This window comes from Onychomys torridus, chromosome 2 (genome assembly GCF_903995425.1).
Source record: "Onychomys torridus chromosome 2, mOncTor1.1, whole genome shotgun sequence".
NCBI lineage: Eukaryota > Metazoa > Chordata > Mammalia > Rodentia > Cricetidae > Onychomys > Onychomys torridus.
In genome coordinates this window covers 147752592-147773714 of record NC_050444.1, presented here as the reverse complement: position 1 = coordinate 147773714, position 21123 = coordinate 147752592, and the positions used below count along the sequence as shown (strand labels likewise).

General features: G+C 53.5%; 3 protein-coding genes across 5 annotated transcripts; 2 read left to right on the top strand and 1 right to left on the bottom strand.

The window, feature by feature from the left end:
* The first annotated feature begins 1440 nt into the window (after positions 1 to 1440).
* Positions 1441 to 9912, top strand: Fam110d (family with sequence similarity 110 member D). 3 transcript variants are annotated; one of them, XM_036179095.1, is made up of 2 exons: positions 1441 to 1487; positions 8781 to 9912. In XM_036179095.1, exon 2 carries the CDS (start codon positions 8874 to 8876, stop codon positions 9693 to 9695), a length of 822 nt encoding a protein of 273 aa, XP_036034988.1. In that variant the 5' UTR covers positions 1441 to 1487; positions 8781 to 8873; the 3' UTR covers positions 9696 to 9912. The 3 variants fall into 3 exon arrangements, with proteins under 3 accessions (XP_036034988.1, XP_036034987.1, XP_036034986.1); XM_036179094.1 differs by lacking the exon at positions 1441 to 1487 and adding an exon at positions 7015 to 7079; XM_036179093.1 differs by lacking the exon at positions 1441 to 1487 and adding an exon at positions 7015 to 7079 and having other exon boundaries at positions 7860 to 9912.
* A 1071-nt stretch (positions 9913 to 10983) lies between these two features.
* On the bottom strand, positions 10984 to 16496 carry C2H1orf232 (chromosome 2 C1orf232 homolog). The gene is made up of 5 exons (XM_036178748.1): positions 15393 to 16496; positions 14174 to 14276; positions 12756 to 12839; positions 12549 to 12646; positions 10984 to 11332 (listed from the first exon to the last, which is right to left on the bottom strand). The coding sequence occupies exons 1-5, from the start codon at positions 15539 to 15541 to the stop codon at positions 11035 to 11037; spliced, it is 732 nt and encodes a 243-aa protein (XP_036034641.1). The 5' UTR covers positions 15542 to 16496; the 3' UTR covers positions 10984 to 11034.
* On the top strand, positions 15625 to 16578 carry Znf593 (zinc finger protein 593). The gene is made up of 3 exons (XM_036178749.1): positions 15625 to 15917; positions 16144 to 16206; positions 16297 to 16578. Exons 1-3 carry the CDS (start codon positions 15718 to 15720, stop codon positions 16436 to 16438), a joined length of 405 nt encoding a protein of 134 aa, XP_036034642.1. The 5' UTR covers positions 15625 to 15717; the 3' UTR covers positions 16439 to 16578.
* The last annotated feature ends 4545 nt before the right edge of the window (positions 16579 to 21123 follow it).

The window sequence follows — 21123 nt, the reverse complement described above, 5'->3', positions numbered from 1 at the left end:
TTTTATGAGCTGCTGCCTGTGCTGGGATCAGCTTTGGTGACAGCTGCCTTTTGCTGTAGATTACACTCATTGTTAATAAAAGCAGATTGGCTGATAGCAGGGCAAGAAGAGATTGGGCAAGACAGCTTGATGCAGGGAGAATGATAGGAGAAAGAAGGGTGGAGTCAAGAGAGTCAGAGGAGTTGACAACCAGATGCAGAGGGAGCAGGAAATGAACGTGTCATGTTAATAAAGGTACTGCCACGTCGCAGAGTGTAAATAAGGAATATAGGCTAATTTAAGTGTAAGAGTTAGCTAGTAATAAGCCTGAGCTATCGGCTGAGCATTTATAATTCATATTCAGCCTCTGAGTTGGTTATTTGGGACCAGGCAGTCAGGACAGGAAATGCCTGTTTATGGTCTTTGAGTAATTTCTGTTCCTGTAAGTAACCCCTCACCCCAAATCCTGTAAGTGACACCAATAAAACTCACTGGTTTACCAAGCTAGACTTTGATGGTATCTGTACTTTGGTCTGTCTTGGGCTCCCTGTCTGGGTGAGTAGACATGTGTGTGGCATCTCCCCAGGAAAAGTCTTGTCACACAGTAGCAAAGAGCTTAATAAATGTCAGGGGTTAACTAACCAATGGCAGCAGCGGCAATATTTTTACTGTGAGACTTTGATCCAGCTACTTAGTCCTCTGAGGAGTAGCTTTAATCATACATTATTTTTCCAAATTGTTTTGCTAACTAAATGAGAATAACATGTGTAAAGACATTTCCTAATGTCCGGGGGATTGGGGGTAGGAGCGGCTGCGGTTGCTGGTTAACTATCATTACAGAGCACCCAGTGTCAGCTTTAAGAATGGTCTAAGTCCTTCCAGGTGGCTTAATGAAAGCTTCCTGCCTGGTACAGCCTGCCCCCTGGTGGACAACCCTATGTTTTGGGGGTGTCCAGACACAACCCACTCCCTAAAGAGTACCGCTCCAGTTCCAAGAACTTGCCAGTGGATTTTGTAAGATACGATGGGATGACTTTGGAAGCAATATTGTCATTGTGGCAATTTATCATGTGTAGTTAGTCAAGAGTTGTGAGATGCTGCTATCTCCTGATGGCCAATAGTGGTGGAAGAGGCAGGCTACTTCTTAAACCTCCAAGGGGGAGCAGCATGGTTTGCATCTCGCTTGATGGCTCTTTTCTGTTTGTCTGTCTGTTTGTTTGGGTGTTAAAGACTGAACTCAGCGCCTCACACATACCCATACTGGGCAAGTGCTTTACCAATGAGCTGCAACCCAGTCTGTTTGAGGGCAGGATGGGACATCAAGTGGCTTGACCTTTGTACTCAACTTCCTTCAATCATCATTTCCAGGCTGTTCTGGGAAGCCAGTGACCTTAGCAGCAGCTGAGGTGGACTTTAAGAAGGTGACATCGCTCAGAGCACTGAGCATGTGTGGACAGCGAGTCCTACCCTGAAAACCAATGCTGATCACAAACCACCATCCGCACTGAGTAAGAAGCCTCTTTGGGTCCCCATGGCTCTTCCTGGGGGGAAAAAGGATTGTGGTGGACCCCCCACAGCCTGCAATACAGGGCTCTCTGCTGTGGCCATTGCTCTCAGAACAGACTCCAAGGAATAAGGTTAGCAGAAGGGAAACTCAGCAGAGAACATCTCAGCAACTTAGAGATACTGATGACTTGGCTTGAGGTGGTAGGAATGGAGCAAGATAGGAAGCCACAGAAATCCAGATGTTTTCTGAAGATAACCGGTGGGTCGTGGTGCTGAATTGCATGGGAATGTAAAGGAGGGATTACCTAAAAAGGATTGCAGTTGTAACTCAGTAGGGTGCTTGCCTTGTGTGCAGAAAACCTTTGTTTTGATCTCCAGCATTCCATAAAACAGGGGATGGTAACATACATCTGTAATCCCAACACTCAGGAGACAGAAACGGGAGAATCAGAAGTTCGAAGTCATCCTTGGCTATGTAGAGAGTTCAAGGTCAACCTGGGCTACTTCAGATCCTGTCTCAAAATAGGTCAGGCATAGTGCCAAACTCCTTTAATCTTGGCACTTGGGAGGCAGAAGCAGGAGGATTTTTGTGAGTTTGAGGTCCGCCTAGTCTATATAGCAAATTCCAGGCCAAGTAGATTACATAGTGAAACCCTATCTCAAAGCTAAACAAAAAACCCCACCATCACTGTTATGGCCCAAGCAGCTCCAGAAACAAACAAATGCACCTTCATATTCTCTTGTGGCTCAGCATCCTTTAAAAACATTGCTGCATCTAAACACCTCTCAGGAGAGAGGCGGCATCTGGCTGGCGAAGTGATAAAAATACTTACATAAAAGTAAAGGCTGGAAAAATGAACTCCCTCCTCTCCCTGAGAGACCTAGAGCTAGCTGAAGGCAGTACCACACATACATATGCATATGTATACAAACAAGCTGTTGTTAATACTGTCAGCTTGACAGGACCCAGAGTCACCTAGGAGACCAGCCTCTGGGTATGTCAATGGGGGGTTATCTCTACTAAGTTAGTGGGGGCTGGCTTTAAGGGTGGGTAGCATCATTTCACAAGCTGGGGTCCTGACTGAGGGAACAGGAGAAAGGGGCCCTGGAAGCAGCTTTTGTCTCTCTGTGCTGCCTGCTTGCGGCTGCAGTGTCCTCAGCTGCTTCCTGCTCTGGGTACCATCCTTTCCTGCCATAATGGCAAAACAAACCTTTTTTTCCTTAAGTTGATTTTGTAAGATATTTTGTTGCAGGGGCTGGAGAGATGGCTCAGAGGTTAAGAGCACTGACTGTTCTTCCAGAGGTCCCGAGTTCAATCCCAGCAACCACATGGGGCTCACAACCATCTGTAATGAGATCTGGCGCCCTCTTCTGTATACATAATAAATAAATAAATCTTTTTTTTTAAAAAAGATACTTTGTTGCAGCTAAGAGATAAGTATTACAACTGCCTGGTGGGGGTGCAAAAGAAGAAAAAAAAGTTAGGATAATATAGTAATTCCTGCTTCATACAGGAGTTTGTATGTGTAAGGGGGGTACTGAGTATAAAGCACTTTGCACAGTACCTAGCACCGGAAACACTCATCGGTTGTAGCTGGTCTGTTATTCTAACTAGGTGGTCAGCACTAAGAGAGTAGGCATCTTACCTGTCTTATATACATTGCTCACTAGCTGTGCAGGTTCTCAGAAGAACGAATGATCAGTGGCAGCTCCCTCTGTACTACCCCGCTGTGGGTCACGCCCCGTGGTGCTAGGGGCCAGGCTCTGCTCAGAGCCACACCCCTCTGAGCGGCAGCCGCCAGGGCCAGGCTATTGTTGTGGCTAAGATTCTTTCCCCAAATGGAAAGCCGCAAATTAGAGAGGAGCTTTGGCTCCGCTCTCAGGGATTGAGGGAGGCCACCAGCCCATCCAGGGGCCTCCTTCCAGGTCAGAGTCCCTGTCTTGACGGAAACCTGCACCCTCTCAACACTGCATCCTCTGCACCCCACCTTCTCTCTGAGCCTCTTGCCCTCCCTGGGACCCCAGCTCCTGCTGTCCTCTGACCTGAGGCTATCAGGGCTCTTTCAGCCCTAGCCCAAACAACAATCCCCTCCAGGCCCTGCTCAGATCCCCTCTTTGAAGCTCCCCACCCCATCCAAGCGGAACAAATCGCCCCCACCCCACCCCCTTCATCTGCTTTCTTTGTCTCCTTGCAACAGAGCTGGTCAGTCTTCCTCTGTGGTCCCCCTGCTCCACCTCTGCCGCCAACCTCCCCATGAGTCCCTCAAGAGGATGTGACCCCCGTCTGCTGACCCCACAGCACAGGGCAAGTGTCCCCAATGATCTGCTGCCAGCAGCTGAGAGTGAGGCTGGGGGTGGGGGGTGCAGGGAGAAAAGGCTGAGGCCACAGGTCCAAGTCTGAGGGCGGCTGGTGGAGAGCCCAAGGAGAGCTCAGATCCATCCACCATTCCTGGGTTGCCACAAGGTGCTCGTGATTTCTCAGCCCACGCTCAAATGACACAAAAGCACGTCTCATCCACATTTGACAAGAAGGGCTGCCCAGAGAGGTTGTTTTTGTTGAAGGCAATGTCAAAAAAGAGTGGAGAGTCAGGATTTGAATCAAGACCAGGCTAAAGTGTGGATGGCTGTGGTTTAGGGGCAGTGGCTGGCTGGGGAGAAGTAAACAAGAGTCTCCTTTGTGACATGCAGGCATGAGGTCTGAAGCCAGATCTGAAGGCTTCTCGGGGGGCCTATCTCACTATTCCCGACACTGACCAGAGCTATTCCCAGTCTGCCTGTCAACCCTCTCCTGGAAGGAGCCGCTTCTGACTCAGGCCCATTCCCAGCTCAGGTGTTCCGGGAATGAGGTCTGAGGTCGGATATAGGAAGGAAACAGCCCTCAGACTTAGCCTCCCCCTCCCCCAGGTCCTGGCTAGTGGGCAGGAAGGAGCCACTTTAAAGATTTCCCTGGGGGCCTATGACCAGGAAGAGAGAGGATCTGGCCCTTGTTGAGTGCCCCTGCGAATTGAGGGCCGCAGGACAGAGGGATGTGGGCCCCCATCCTCTTAGGATAGACAGATATATGACCTCCCATCCTTCTATTTCTTGTTCCTCTTACTCCCCCCAGCTCTTTTGGGGTCCCTCACCTAGTATCCACCCCATTTGCCTTCTCCTCTGTGCGCCTCTTAGGCTGTGTGTTCCTGGGTCTGTGTCTGTCCCTGGACACTTTGTCCACTGGCATCCTGACATGAGGCACTGACACTTCAGACTGGGAACCCCTGAGAGCAAGGCTCTCAGACTCTCACCCCTCCAACTAAAGACCCCCAAGAGCATAGCCATGGCACTACCCTCTGACTATGGCTCCCTAAGTCTCTGCCCTCTGATTAAGTACTGAGAGGGAGCCAGGCTCATTTCAGAAGTATGGAAAACCAGACATCCAATCAGGATGACCCCCCTGTTACCGCCTGGGTTCCCTTTCCAGTAGTCTAGCATCTGTTCTTGATCCCCCAGAACACAGCTGTGAAGGGGCCCCTGCCAGTCCCTCCACCTAACCCGGATGCTCCTTTAAAAGCAAAGGGGTGGGGGTGGCCTCAGTGAGACACTAGGCCCCATCCTCTCCCTGGCAGGCCAGGTTTCCTGCCATTGATAGCATCCCAGCTGGGCCCCCGCCCGGTCTCCCCCCTGCTTAACCCCTTCATGCTCAGGCCACAGGGCTACTGGCCTGTACCCTACCTGCATCTACAAAACTAGAAGGGACCGTTTCCTTGGATTAAATACATGACCACGGTGTGAAGGAACAAGAACAGCCCTTAGCACATACATCTTCCTCAATAGAAGTTACCTGTTGGGGTGAAAAGCAGCTCAGTTGGTGGAGGGCTTGCTTAGCATACACAGGGCCTGCACGAAATCAGGCACTGTGGCTCATGCCTGTAGTTCCAGCATTCTAGAGGTGGGGATAGGAGGATCAGAAGTTCAAGGTTAGCCCGGTCTACTTGACACCCCTTCGCCGTTGTTCTTCATCGTGTGAGTTTGGACAACTCATTTCCCTACTCCCAGCCTCAGTCTCTTCAGCTCTAAAATGGGAAAAATGATAAACTCAACCCTAAAGATTGTCTTCGAGACGGATTGTGACAATGTTCTGGAAGTATTTTGTCAAATGCTGTAACAAGACAATTTTGTCGTTAAGGGCAAAAAAAAAAAAAATACCCCTTCCTCCCCTTCATAACAGTGGGACAGGGATCCAGGGGCTCACAGAAGCTCAGGGACCAGGGGTGGGGGGACCAGGTCCAAGCACTGACCTTTGACCTCTGGGTGATGGAGCGTTCACCTGTGGAGAGGGTAGCACTCCTATGGATAGGCTTCTCCTTCACACAAACAGGGTAGGAGAAATCCGGCAGGCTCCCCAGGTAGGAAGCCAGAGGAGCCTCCTCCACCCCTCTCTTCCTAGCTAGCGCCATTTACCATCAGGTATGTTGTGTGTCTTCCCATCCCATTCCAGGCCTAGGGAAGGTAACAGCATCTTCTTGACAGGTGATGAGCCTTGGGTTCTCAGACACTCTGGGTCTTGCCAGACAGACATGGGGGCAGAGGAGAGAGAGGACTTTGGGGGTCTGCACATGTCCCTTCTGCTTTATTCATTTCCTCCCCAGGAAGTGGGGTTACTAATCCTGCTGAGCCCTATCTAGGGACTCAAGGGAGAGGGCACAAGGGAGATCAAGCGCATAGATGGAAATGGGCCTTGGATCATTAAAAGTGTTAGAAGGGAGGGAGGGAGAAGGGTTTTCGCTGCTAAGTGGTCTGGCTGGTAGGGGGTGGGCCCAACTGGGAGAGAAGCAGAGGCAGAGCTGAGCCCCAGCCTTTGAACTCTAGTGCTAAGGAGTTGACCTCCTTAGAGGGGTAGGGCTCCTTCATGGCTAGGACTTCCCCTTGAGATAAATGGGTCAGAGAAGAGTCGGCTGGACCACTAGGGATCCCAGGTAGGATCCCTGGAGGACCTCTTCCAGCACACCCTTCCGGTTTGCCATCGCTGGGGCAGGACCACTGAGTTCTTGCTCAAACCTCATGCTAAGTCTTGCTGGGACAGGCTCTCAACACACCTGCAGCACCCTCACCCACCCTTAGGCTGCAGATGCCCGGCTCATCTCTAGGAAGAGCAGGCTTGCCACACTCCAATGCCAGCATTAAAACAGGCCTATACCCGCCAGAGGGGAAAAGCAAATGACATAGCACCCTCTTCTGCCCACCAGTCAGAGCATGGAGACTTCAGAGGGAGCCTGGGGAGTAGAAGGTCTCATTTGGGGTCATGGTACTTCAGCCCAAGTTTACAGTACCTCCATGGCAACCATCGAACCCGACAGAACTGATTTAACCATCTGCAAAGTTGCTGGACACGGCTCACAGGTCCTGTCAGCGCCAAGACTGGTCAGGAAGGAGTTAATTGAGTCTGAGCTCTGGGTCAGGAAGGGTTAACCTCGGGGGTGGAGGCTCTTCGCTTTTCCTGTGGAGAGTAAGGCTTGGCTGCCACCGAAGTTACTCCCTGGTCCCCGCTGTCCCTCTGGCTTTCAGTCTGGGCCTGCCAAGGGACCCCTGCAGCAACTCGGTGTCTCTACACGGAGGTGAGTGCATCTGGGTGGGAGGGTATCAGGACAGGAGGGTACCTTGGGGCTGATGGTAAGGAGGCTAGTGCCAAGTTACTAAACTAGGAGGCACCAATGTTGAGAGCTGAAGCCTCTAAGTGGACAGAGTTGGAATTTCTAACTCAAGGGCTGGGAGAGGGTAGGTAGCAGGGACAGAGAGGACAAGACTGACTACCAGTCTAGCATGGGCCGTCTGTGGTCAAACATCAAAGTCAGCCCAGAACACAGGGAAGAAGCAGGGGACAGTAGACTATTTTGGTCCTTGTGTTTAGGGACTTTTTATAGCCTCCTTGCTCAAGGCTAAAGAGAGAAGGAGGGGACAGAGGCCGTCCATGAGGTCAGGACAAGCTCAGTGCCCTCCTGGGACCTTGGCATCTAACCCAGAATAGTCCCTGAGTGAATAGAGTGGGACACTGGCAGGCTGTTCTTGCTGCCTAGGTTTCAGTCACAGTGGCAGTGTGTGGAAAGTTTCACAGGTTGGGCCAGGGCTGAAGTGGCCAGGGTCTCTGCTCCAAGGCCTCTGTGAAGGGTGGAGGGCACATCCTTCTTCACAAATCCTTGCCTAGTCTGTGCCTTTTTGCCTCCGGAAGCAAGGTCCCTTCAGACCTCAGAACCAATAAGTGTCTTTCAGCTGTCTGGGAACGGGAACTCGAAGGACAGGGGTGGGTGTGTTGAGCCATGTGGGTGGCCCATTCTGTTAGCTAACGAGGAGGAAACTGTCAGCTCCTGATTTACTGTCCCTCCGGCCCTTTCCCCCAGGACAAGGGAGGTGAAGAAGATGGGTCAGAGGTTTCTGGATGAGAAGCCGGCAGGGACCCGAGGGCAGATTTCTGGGTGGCAGACTCAGTGTCGGGAGCTGCTTAGTGAGACTAGGGGTTCCTGCTGGGACCCAAAGCACCAGAAGAAGAACCCAAACACCAGAGAGGAGTTCTGACCGGCAAGCAGGAGGTCCAAGACGGTCTCGATCTGCACGATAAGGCGAGAAACCTGGGTCCCAGGTGGCACCCTAATTCTCAAAAGGACCCATACAAGCCCTTTCCTCTCCTGGCCATTGTCCTGGCTTCTGAAATGGAAGTGCAGGGGTTGGACGAGGTGGTGTTTGCCGGTTAGGTGTTTCTGGAGTCCACTTGGCATAGGGCAGCACACAGTGGCTGGCAGTAGAGACTGACACGGCCCGGGGACCACCTCCCTCTCCTTCCTGAATAGCCGTGCTGGGCCTGGGCAAGGAAGCTGGCAGCAGTTCCTAGAGGCTTCTACCCTATGGTTATGTCCCTGACCTCGGTGCTTGGGGGCGGGAAGGGTGGGCCGGCTGCAGGCAGCCTGTGGCCGCCGAACCTCCTTGTCTTAGGCTTGAAGTTGCTCTATTGGGAAGAGGTATTTTTTCCGGTTAAAGTCGGTTTCGGGAATTGAGCTAGGGCCCGCCTGATTTTCCTTTCCAAGTGTCCTGCTTGCTTGTACCAGGGGCCAGATCAGAGCACTCTCAAAGGGGCATAAATCCCCTCCCCCCAAATTATCCAATGCCTCTTAAGGATTGGGGAGGAGTGGATCTAGCTCTTGATCCCTGGGCATGGCACCAGCTGATGGGGGAGGGGTGACTGGCTGATCCTCTACCCAGGAATGCCTGCAGGAGAGGGGCAGGGACAACCTACCCTCTTCCAGACAGTTCCTCTCTCCCTGCAGGCCCCAGGAACTCCAGACAATTGTTCGCTGCTCCTCAACTACTTGTGCATCCCTAACTGTGTATGGAGCACTGACCTGCCCAGCTCCACTAAGATGCTCCTGGCCTCTCCTTCCACGCCATCGAGGGCACGAACCCCCAGCGCCGTGGAGAGGCTGGAGGCCGACAAAGCCAAGTACGTCAAGACGCAGCAGGTGATAGTACGTCGTCAGGAGCCAGCCCTGCGAGGGGGACCAGGACCGCTGACGCCACACCCTTGCAATGAGCTGGGGGCCTCTGCATCGCCCAGGACGCCTGGGCCTGCCCGCCGAGGTAGCGGCAGGCGACAGCCAAGGCCTGACTCCCTCATCTTCTACCGCCAGAAGCGGGACTGCAAGGCTTCGGTGAACAAAGAGAACGCCAAGGGCCAGGGGCTAGTACGACGCCTCTTCCTGGGCGCCCCCCGGGATGCTGCCCCGAGCAGCCCGGGACCTACAGAGAGACCCGCGGCTCCTGCGGACTGGGCTGGGTCCCCGGATGCTCCGGAGGCCACAGGGAAGAGAGCGTTGTGTCCCACGTGCTCGCTGCCGCTGTCGGAGAAGGAGCGCTTCTTCAACTACTGCGGCCTGGAGCGCGCGCTGGTGGAGGTGCTGGGCGCCGAGCGCTTCTCCCCGCAGAGCTGGGGCGCCGAGCACAGCCCGCAGGTCGCAACGTCGCCGCCGCCCGGCTCCGGGGACACCAGCGATTGGACATCCGGTGACGGGGACGCGGGCAGCCCGGACTGTGCGGGAGGCGGCGGTGGCGGCGGCTCGGAGGCGGCGGGGTCCGCCCGGGACGGACGCCCCTCGGTGTCAGTGGTGGAACGCAACGCGCGCGTCATCCAGTGGTTGTACGGCTGCCAGCGCGCGCGCGCCCCGCCGCGCGAGTCCGAGGTGTGAGCAGCACGGCACCGGAGGCGGCTCCCGGAGAGCTCGCCTCGTCGGGGAACAAACCCTTTGCCCAGATCTGTTTTCCCCGTCTGCACCCTGAGCAGGCGGGACCACAAGGGCCGGGCGCAGACTGAGGAAGGGGGGGGGGGGGGGGGCTGAATGTGAGCAGCGATGGACTGGGGTGGGAGATGAGCGAACTACTGAATAAAGCTAAAAGATTGTTTAATTAAAGGACCATGAGTGTGGTTCAGCGGGCAGAGGTTAGGGAAAGGGGAGGACTGGTGTGCGTGGCTGAGTGTGTGGGTTTTGAGTGTGGGTTCCAGGCTGAGTGTGACCTTGGCCAAGCACTCCGCTTTTCTCGGTTGTTAAAGGAGTAAATAGCGTTCTGGAGTAGTTGTAATCCACGTGGGCAAATGTGTCTGGAATATGGAAAGTGCTCAATAAGCGCAGCTTGCTTAAGCCACCCAGAATTCTTGGAGCTTCGCGTTCCCTTCCCGTCCCCTATGGTCCCGAGGTAAGAAAGTCTGAGTTGTGGGGGGTCCGGAATGGAAATCATTAAAACTGGGGCACCCTTGGGTCAGGATTTCGCCATCTGTAACCTGGGGTGTGTGTGTGTGTGTGTGTGTGTGTGTGTTGTGGTGTGTCCGTCCCTCCCGGCCAGTCTCACCCTGCTAGCAACCACTGAGGTTTATGTGATAACTGGGGATCGATCCCAGAGCTTCATGCAGCTAGGCAAGCCCTCTACCAACCGAGCTGTATTTCCAGCAGAGTGCCTCTCCCCCTCCCTCCAGACCGCACAAAGTCGCAGGTTTTCTTCACAGGTTCTCGTCGAAGCCTTTGTTCAGGATCCCCTCCTCTGCCTTAGGTTTCCTAACTGCATTCTTCGAAGATCACACAGCACAGCCTCCTCCAGGAAACTTCCCACAAATACCCGCTTTGCCTCATCCTCTCTGAGCTCACACGGGCAGCCGCATTTTGTTCCTCAACAAACCCTTGTCTGGGACCCGCTGGTAGAGAGCTGCCTCGTTCGTTAATTCCAGGATTTTCACACATTTTGAATCAGCGTCTGCCGCTGGGCCACCAGCGGGACAGGGCAGTGGAGCGCACGCCCTGGGGCTTTCTGGAAAGTTGTACCTTAAGTCTAAGGCTACCCATCCTGCCACCTGGAGTGTCTCGGCACTTCTGTCGGCAAGGAAGGTGAGGAACCCTTTAGCTAGAGCCCCCCACACACCCGAGATCGCCCACCTAAAAGTAGCTTTTCCTGTTGTCGGGAAAGAAAAGACACGGTCACACGGGGTGTCGATCCAGGAGGTTTTATGGGAGGGAGGGAGGGAAGGGCGGGCCCCTGCTAGTCGCCCTTGGGCGCGGTCTTCACCCTCATCTCTGCCAGTTTGTGGGTGAGGAAGCCCCACTTGAAGCCTGCAGCGGGGTCCCCCTCCCGGGTCTCAGGGCACTCCGTGGCCTCCTCGGCAGGCTTGTCCCCGGGCTCGGGGTCCCGCTCCGCGGGGGTCTCCACGCCGCGCAGCATGGACGCCGCCGCCTGCTGCTGCTGCTGCCATCTGCTGGCGAACGCGTCCCAGAATCCCGGCCCGCGCGGCTCCGTGTCGGCGGCGGCCGCCTGCGACGGGGGAGGCGCCGCCAGCGGGCTGCAGGAGAGGCGGGGTCAGCGGGCTGGCCCCGGGTCCCAGAAGGGGACAGTGGGCAGGAGAAGGGACAAGAGGTGCGGTCAGGGGGGAGTCGGGGCAAGGTCAGGGCCCTGCAAGCAAAGGGAGGGTTCAGAGGCTCTGGGGGAAAACGGTGAAGTGCGACAGGGTCAGGAGAGGACGTGAGAGGGCTGGGCAGAGGGGACCCGGGATCCCCGAGTTGGGTGGAGCGTCAGGAGTTTGGAGAAGGAACTCCGGTGCAGAGAGAATAGACTAACGGAAACAAGCCAGGTCCGGAAAGCCAGGGAGGGTCTCTAAGAGGGGAAGGGCACGAGAGAGAGTGGGTGGGCTTGTTCAGACCCCATAGGAGGGACACACACAGCCCCCCTCGCGGGAGGCGGGCAGAGCCAGGCGAGCGAAGTGGCTAGGCTCTAGGATTGAGGGAAGAGGAATTGGGTACGCGGGAGAAAGTGGAGGAAATCCTAGCACAGATAGTTAGGGGGGAAGAGGTGGAAGCGACGTGCGGAAGGACGTAGGGGGGGGGGGGCGGTGTGTGTGATAATGCCCGAAGAAGGGGACTTGCCTCTGGAAGAGTCCTCAGAGGACTGGAACCGGCAGGCAGAGGAGGTTAGGGGGTGGGGAGCAAAGGAACCTCTCGGAGGCTAGAATAGTGGATGGCGGGGGGGGGGGGGGGGGGGGGGCAGAGCAGAAGGGAATGTGATGGGTGGGTGCGCAGGGCTGAAGAAAAGGCAGAGATGCAGTGTGTGCAGAGACAGGGCCAGCAGAGAATAAACCCTAGGTCTGATCTCAACATCCAAGAGCTTATAAAGCAGTGCTTTCCAAACCGGTGTGCCTTGGGGGTCCTCTGGGACCCTCGGGTCTCTCTGTACACCAAGAGAATCAGAGGGAGGGAACCTATGTTTGGTCACCGCTGCTTTGGAGGGTGAGGATCTACCATCTAGACCACACTTCCTTGCAGGCACCTAAAAAGGCCTTCTCTGCTGTCCTGGGTTCTAGGGAGTTGGCCATCCTGAGGAAGAGGGAGGAGCTACCCATAAGGACTTCCCGTTACCTCAGTCCCAAGAGATCTAACCCGCTGTGTCCTGATAAGTGGCCGGAGCATACAGGGGTGATGAACAGAGCAGAGGGAGCAACGTGGCAGAAGAGATTTTAGGACCCTTCCACCCCTCACCACCCCACCCCCTAAGGCCACACGTACTGATCAGCGCAGGGCTCTGGTGGCAGCAGCTTGCCTTCATCTTCTTTGTTAAACAGAGATGACATTGACAGCCAGCCCTTCACCCCAACCCCCTGAACCTGGGAAGAAGGAGCTGAGAGTCAGGAATGCATGCCGCCAAGCCTCCTGGAGCTTCACCACAGCCTCTGCCAGGCTTCCCAGGGTTGGGTGGAAGCCTGGAGAACTCACCCTTCGGGCCAGCTGTGACATGGGGTTGAAGGCCTCCTCCGGGGTTTCTGCCGCCTCAGACTCCACTAATGCTGGGTTCTCCTTCTGGGACACAAGACCCCACCCAGCCAGCATAAGAGAGGCCCCATTGCTAGCCAGTGCACACCCACCCTCTTATACACCCACTTTGCATCTCCACTAGGGCACATGGGATGCTCACAGGTAGACTACGTAACGCCTCTGGTCAATACACAGGCTTGCGTGGTGAATCTCTATAGATACCTTTAAGCACATACGTTTGCCCACTCCCACGCATACCCAAACACACACAGAGTGGACAAGGGCACACTATGCCCACGACTACAGACACACACCTGTACGTGAGCATGCCTCTTTGTGGCTACCCCTTTTCTTCTGTGTATAGATATATGAGCTGTTACGCAGTCACACAAAGACACTCATGTGGTTAAACAACCCATTCCTGCAGGCAGCTAGCTAAACAGAGGCCTATGCAGAGCTGTCAAAATTTCTCTACAACCAAATGCAACACCTGCAAATGCCTACATGAAAGCATACAGGTACAGAATCCTGCTTAAAATGCATATCCATACAAAAATCACTAAATCCGCCGGGCAGTGGTGGCGCACGCCTTTAATCCCAGCACTCAGGAGGCAGAGCCAGGCGGATCTCTGTGAGTTCTGAGGCCTGCCTGGGCTACAGAGTGAGTTCCAGGAAAGGCACAAAGCTAAACAGAGAAACCCTGTCTCGAAAAACAAACAACAAACAAAACAAACAAAAGACAAAAAAAAATCACTAAATCCAGTTCACACCTGTACTGGAGTTTCCATGGAGGCACCAATTGTAGCTTTTTCCTACAGACATGTCCATAGAATCCCAGCCTTGGACACCAGCGTGTCCAGGCATATGCTTACCCACCCTCTCACCCACCCCCACGGGGCTGGTTCCCACCCCTGCCTCATCCATTTGTGTGACTGCTACTTACCACGACTTCCAGACATAAACTCCTGGTCCAAAGCCCTTTCTGCCCTCCCCTACAGAACTAAGTGTGGTCTAAGTACGGCTTTGGTGGAGTGCTGCTACTGTGGCCCACAGAGCATAAGGACTACCGCACTTCTTAGCTTTGTCTACTAGAAAGCTGTGACGAGCTTCACGGACTTCTGTCGCCACTGCCAAGTGGCATTAGAACGATCTTTATCTTATGGCAGTTCACGAGATCCTTGGAGTCAGTGACTCCTTCGCCCATGGCCCAGCTCTCCCCTTTCCTGTGCTTTTGAACACCTCCATCATTGCACCCTGAATGGGCCTACAATCTTTGCATAAAAGACTCTATCTCCTCTCCAGCTTGTTTAACCCTCTTTATACTTACCCCACCCCGCCTTTGCTGTCCCTCTGTTCCAGAAAACATAGCCAGTACCCACCTCCTCTGCCAGGTCCTCTTCAGATTCTCCACCCAGAGTCTGTAGCACTTTAGACTTGTAAGCTTTCCAGAAAGCTTGGTTCATGGCTGCAGGGGAGAGGAGCCTGGCACCCAAACACAGAAGATGGTAGTTCAATGAGCACCAGTGGATCTGGCTCCAGACACTTGGAGGAACCAAGAGCCTGTCCCAGGGATCTGGTGACTTCATGAAAGATGCACCATTCTCCCCAGCTGGCACAGTGCCGAGCAGGTAAACCCGATCCCAGTGATTCTGAGGTTGGGGCAGGCTTGGGCCACCTCAGCCCCTTGTCTTGACCCATATTGGCCAAAGTTAAGGAATGGAGAGTCCATTTTCCTGCACTTTGGAATACTGGCGGTTGTTCAACTCTTAGAATAGCTGCAGAAAACGTTTTCCACTCAAACGCTTGAGTGCAGGACCCACACCTGTGCATCCTATGATTGTAGCCATACTCGCCATGTTTTCCTCGGGGCCCCGCCCTGTACCTCTACTCAGCCTTCATGAGCTGGAGTGGGAAGGTCCCCAGTCCACCTCCAGTGAGCACTCTGGGCTTCCATTTCACTCCTTTGTCTGGCCTAGAAACCTGTTCTCCCCAGGGATGCACGTGCCCGTCTCCCTGTTTCCTGGCAACCTGAATTATTGCTGAGGTCCTCTGCCCCCATACGATGGGGTTGGCTCTGGCCAGCCTGAGCGGCACCAGGCCAAGATGAGCGAAGAAAGGCCCTCTGGTCCTCTCCTCACTCTGAGCACACACTTCTTGGTTATTTATTTCCCCCTTTTCCTGCCAGCCCTCTCCTAGGAGCATGAGCACAGAGAAAGAAAGCAGAGATGAGGGTTCTTCTAGCAACATTTCCTCTTGGGCAGGAGATGTAGTCTGCCCGTTAGACCGGCTGCCTGGCATCTGTGAGGCCCTGGGTTCCATCCCCAGCAATGAAAAACCAACCAACCAACCAACCAAAAAACAGAAAAGCTCTTCAAGGATGGAACCGCTCCCCAGGTGCTAGATTCTCTGGGAAACAATTCTCCACTCTTTGCCCCGTGAATTTGCCTAAGAGGGAGGACAGAAGAGACATAGACCCAAGAAAATGACGGCGAGAGGCGAGAAGAGGCCCTTTGCTAGAGCCTGGGGGTAACCCTCTGGGTGCCCCATCGTGATTCCAAACTTATTCTCATTTATGAAATAATTTATTCATGGCACAACCTTATCAGTGCTTTCCAGAGACGTTGAAAGTATCCTCTCCAACTGAAATCCGAGGTATGGAAACCGGGAGGTGATGATAGGGCCGGCAGATAGAAGGATCCGCTACCCCGAGGCACGCCACTGCCCCGCAAAGAGCCAGTCATTATCATCCACGGCCACCCGGGGGCGCTCCAGCCACCAGCCCGTTCGTGACGTCATCAGAGGCGGTCTGGGCGACCCTGCTCCGCCCCCGGGCGGACCCTCGTGACGTCATCGAGCGGCCCGGAAGCGCCAACACGTGTGGGTCTTTCCCTCCTCCCTGCTCCTGGTCTTGGTGTCACTGATCATGGGTCGCTCCCGCAGGACCGGCGCGCACCGAGCACATTCCTTAGCCCGCCAGATGAAGGCCAAGAAGCGGCGGCCGGATCTGGATGAGATTCACCGCGAGCTGCGGCCGCAGGGACTCCCGCGGCCCAAGCCAGAGCTGGACGCCGAGCCCGACCCGGACCTGCCAGGGGGCGGCCTGCATCGCTGTCTGGCCTGCGCGTGAGTCCAGCCCGGGGCCAGCAGGGTTTGAGGTACCAGCCCATTGCGGTGAGATCCGGGCGGCGAGGCGCGTGGGGTCTCCTGTCTTGGGACCCCGTGGGTCAGCCCGCCTCCCATCTCTTCGGGCTCGGAATCTGGTGTCCGGGAACGAGTTAGGGCCCGGGAAGTAAGCATACCTGAAAGCCCTCACCTCTTTACTCTTTCCCTTCACCCTACATCCCTGCAGGAGGTACTTCATCGATTCCGCCAATCTGAAGACCCACTTCCGATCCAAAGACCACAAGAAAAGGTATGAAGGGGTCAGGAGGTGGTGGATGGGTGTCATGCAGGTGTGTCTTGCATCTGATCAGCTCCAAACACCTATTCTTCTTCCTCCCAGGCTGAAGCAGCTGAGCATCGAACCCTACAGTCAGGAAGAGGCTGAGAGGGCAGCGGGCATGGGCTCGTATGTGCCCCCCCAGCGCCTGGGCGTGCCCACAGAAGTGTCCACTGAGATCCCTGAAATGGACACATCCACCTGAGGGGCCTGAAGATATAGGGCAGAGAAACTGCCCATGGACAGTGGTTCAGTGCTAGTCTGAGAGTGTATACGTTGGGTTTTGGGGAGATGATCTCTTCTGGGTATTCTGCCCCAAATAAAGGACCTGGACAAGAGGGTGTACCTCAGATTCTAACTTCCCTTCCAGTCCTGCAGAGTCCAGCCCTGCAAGGGTTTCTGAGCCAAGATGTCTATTCCCCAGTGGGTCCAGCTTTGGAATCCGTACCCCCACCTGCCTTCTTTGAATGGGCTGGAGTCCAGGCACAGTGTAAAATTGGGGAGTCAGGTTTATTCTGTGTTTCTGGCGAAGGCAGAGACTGATCCCCAAGGGGGAAAACATGGGTTTCTGAAATTGCAGACCCTTCCCCTGAGTCACCTACCTGCAAGCCTGGGTGAGAGGCTATCTGCCTCATCATGGGGCCTTTGACACCTGCCGCTGCTTCACCATCTTCCACACGGCATAGCAGGAACCGCCTAACCCGAGGACAGCCAGCGCCGTAGCCACAATCCCAACCAGTGGACTCCGGGGCTCTGCCTTCAGCTCCCCGGCCACCTGCATCTGGGAGAACACAAAGGATGTACGTGGTCAACTGAGACTTCTGGGTGGGAAGCGGATAAGATGGTGGGGCTGGGTGGGGAAGATACAGCCGCCATTTCTGCCCCAGGGAGATTCCACCCCAATCCCTCTCGCCTCACTGCCCATCTGGGTCCTGGCTAGTCAGGCAGCAGGGAACGTGACAGTCTGGCCGTTGGGGGTATCAGCCCCTTCCGTGAGAGGGGGAGAAAGAGATGGTACAAAAAGACAGTATTTAAGATGTACTTACCTGTAGCACCCGGAAGTAACCAGGGGTCAGGCGGCGAAATCTCATTGTTGGGGCACTGGTCTCCTTGTCCTGTGGAGTCGGGGCAGAAATGAAGACTAGATTTCCCAGGGTATCAAGAGGTGGAAACCAGGGCATAGGAGTCCCTGACCTGTTTTGCCTGGGCACTGTGTGTTCAGAGGACGCTCTCCGCTGCTGGCTTGCCCAAGTCTGACAGGGAGGGGGGGCAGCTGGATCTTTAAATCTGGTCCCTTCCCCCCCTGCTTGCCAGCCTTAGGGGCAGCTGTCAGGAGAGATCAGCATCAGGCCTGAGTAGCAGCTCCTCCCCCATTCACCAGAGAGCCAGGTCAGGCATGTAGGCAAAGCTTTGGCTGGCAGTGCCCAGGAGTCCAGGCATTAACCAGGTATGGGCAGGCTTCCTCATCCCTGATCTGTACTCTCTGGAGCACAAATCCTAATTGGTCTTAATAAAAACCTGGAGCCAGATATTGGGGTAAATGCTGAAAGATCAGAGAGACAAAGGAACAAGCCACAGCCACCTCTCACCTCACCAACTCCTCAGCCAAAAGAACTGAGCTCCTGTCTCTTCTGTCTTATATTTCTTTCTGTGCCTAGCCACATCACTTCCTGTCTCAACCTCCCTAGTGCTGTGATTAAAGTCATGTGTGCCTCCCAAGTATTGGGAGCAAAGGCATGAGATCCCAAGTGCTGGAATTAAAGGTGTGTGCCAGCCACCACTACCTGGCCCCTATGGCTAACTAGAGGCTGGCTTTGGCTTCTGATCTTCAGGCCAGCTTTATTTGTTTAGAGCATACTCAAAATGTCACCATGCATACTCCTACCTTGGATAAGTGAATGTACCAGTCAGCATTCAGTAAAAGGCCAGGTGACTTGTAGTCACTTTTCTATTTGGGTTCTGTAAATTGAACTACCTTGGAGGGAGGGTATACTTCACCTTCTCCCCAAGATGGAGTTTCCACAGGAACTTCTCTTGTGTGGGCTTTAAGTTATTATGTATACAGTGTTCAGCCTGCATGTCAGAAGAGGGCACCAGATCTTATTATAGGTGGTTGTGAGTCACCATGTGGTTGCTGGGAATTGAACTCAGGACCTCTGGAAGAGCAGTCAGTGCTTTTAGCCTCAGAGCCATCTCTCCAGCCCCTACCCCCCTTTTTTTAGACAAGGTTTCTCTGTAGCTTTGCACCTTTCCTGGAACTCTCTCTGTAGCCCAGGCTGGCCTCGAACTCACAGAGGTCCACTTGGTTCTGCCTCCTGAGTGCTGGGATTAAACGTGTGCACCACCACTGCCCAGCATTAAAATTTTTAATTACACCTATTTGTGTATATGTGCATGTGTGTACATGTGTGTGATGGCACACACATGGAAGTCAGAGGGTCCTGGGTGTCCAATTCAGCTCATCAGGCTAGGCAGCAAATGTCTTTACCACAGAGCCATTTTGACAGCCTACGTAATTTATTAAAAGGTTAATTAATTAAAAAGTAGTCTGTGTCGTTGTTACCAGAAATTTCCGTGTATTTTGTTATCTCGTTCTCTTTTTTTTCTTTTTTGAGACAGGGTCTCTCTACATAACCCTGGCCATTCTGGATCTCACTCTGTAGCCCAGGCTGGCCTCGAACTCACAGAGATCCGCCTGCCTCTGCCTCCCAAGTGCTGGGATTAAAGGCGTGCGCCGCCACTGCCCAGCTTTTTGCTCTCTTTGAAAATAACAAGAAGATTAGTGTGCAGAATGTCTGTATAAAGAATGGGAGGGCAGGGGGTGTGGCACAGTGGCTAAGTGCCTGTCTGTCACTTGCAGACTCTGGAATTGGTCCCTAGCATCACAAAAAAGAAGAGATAAAAGAAAACCTAGGCCAGGCAGTGGTGGTGCACACCTTTAATCCCAGCACTCCGGAAGCAGAGGCCAGCCTGGTTTACAGAGTGAGTTCCAGGAAAGGTGCCAAAGCTACACAGAGAAACCCTGTCTCAAAAAACAAACAGATAAATAGGCCAAAATTGTTAGCTGGGCATGGTGCCACAAGTCTGTAATCCCAGCACTCTGGAGGCAGAGGCAAGCAGATCTCTGCCTGGCTATTTTTTAAGATTAATAAAAATGTGTGTCTGAGTGTTTGCCTGAATTTATGTCTGTGTATCATTTGCATGCCTGGTGGCCTCAGAGGCCAGAAGGGGTCATTGGATCCCTGGAATTAGAGTCACAGACAATTGTGAGCTGCCATGTGGGTGCAAGAAACTGAGCCCAGGTCCTCTGGAAGAGCAGACAGTGCTCTTCACACTGAGCCATCTCTCCAGCCCTTGTTTTGCTTTTTGAGACAGGTGTTTCAACATACCTGGCCAGCATTCTTAAAAATTTTATATATATTAAAAACATACATTAAATTTTTTATTGGAGTGCTTGAATGGTTCTTTCTATATAGTCCTGGCTGTCCTGGAACTCAATGCAGACCAGGCTGGTCTCAGATTTAGAGTCCATCTACCTTTGCCTCCCAAGTACTGGGATTAAAGGCGTAATCCTAAAAATTATTTTGTGCTTTTTAAAAAAAGTTTTGTGTGTTCTGGTGTTTGCATGCATATATGTTTATATATCATGTGCATGCAGCTCCTGTGGAGGCCAAAAGAGGGCACCAGATCCCCTGGAACTGGAGTTACTGTTGTGAGTCGACATGTGGGTCCTAGGAATGGAACTCAGGTCCTCTGCAAGAGCAACCAGCTCTTAACTGCTGAGCCATCTCTCCAGCCCAGCTGTGCTATGCTTTGAAGAACATTCTTCTTGCTGCTTCTGGGATACACACTGTGGTCCACTGGTTTTGGAAGCTAGGGCAGGAGAGTCACTTGAACCGTGAGTTGGCGAGCAGTCAGCAACACAGCAAGAATGGAAAGCATCTCCAAAATCGTAGCAAGAATAAGACGTGCATTCAGAAGGCAGCTATTATGTCTGCAAATGTTTCTTCAGGGGAATGGCTGGCATGTTTCCTCTTCATTTGTAACCAATAAAGGCTGTTTGTGCCCTAAAATAAATAATAGCTGAAATAATGAAGTCTTACTTTGAGAAAGGGACTCTAATTCTCAACAGACCATTAAAGGGTGCAAAGCAAGAGAGGACATAGTCCCACACTCAGAGTTTTTATTTACTTAGCTTTAGTTTCTGCTGTTTCATTTCCGTGGTTTTGGAAGGGGCTCACTCTGTAGTTCAGGTCCTTCTTGAACTTGGAGCAATCCACACTGGCTCAGCATCCAGAGTCCTGAGATTATAAGCAAGAGACACTATAACCCCCTGTTCTAAATATTTAAAGCCATTTGCTCAGATACTCACAAATGTCCCATGAAGGAGGGACTATTATGCCCCAGAAGTGAGCGCCGGGAGTTAGGTCATCTGTCCCTGCTGCAATTCCAGATGGCAATAACGAGATATCACAGGGACCCCAGGTGAGGGTGGAGGGCTAGTCATGTGCTTTGGTTCTGCGCCAACCCCTCACCAGGTACTCTGTTTGTTTTTTAGGTGCTGAGGTCAGAATCCCAGGCTGGGATATGGGGTCAGTTTGTTTGTTTGTTTGACTGTTTTGTGGTTGTTTTAGACAAAAGTCTCCCTACACAGCCCTGGCTAGCCTGGAACTCGTCTATATAGACCCGGCTAACGTCAAACTCATAGGGATCCTCCTGGTGAGGCCAGTTTGGGGCCGAATCTCATGTCAGTTCCGGACAGCCCGAGTCACACCCCCGTGGCGTCACCCCTAGAGCCCGGCTGCCTAGCTGCCAAAGTCCGAGGATGCCAAAGGGGCAGGGCAGAAGGAAGACAGACGGTGGGCCAATGGCAGTCGCAGGGCCTCACCT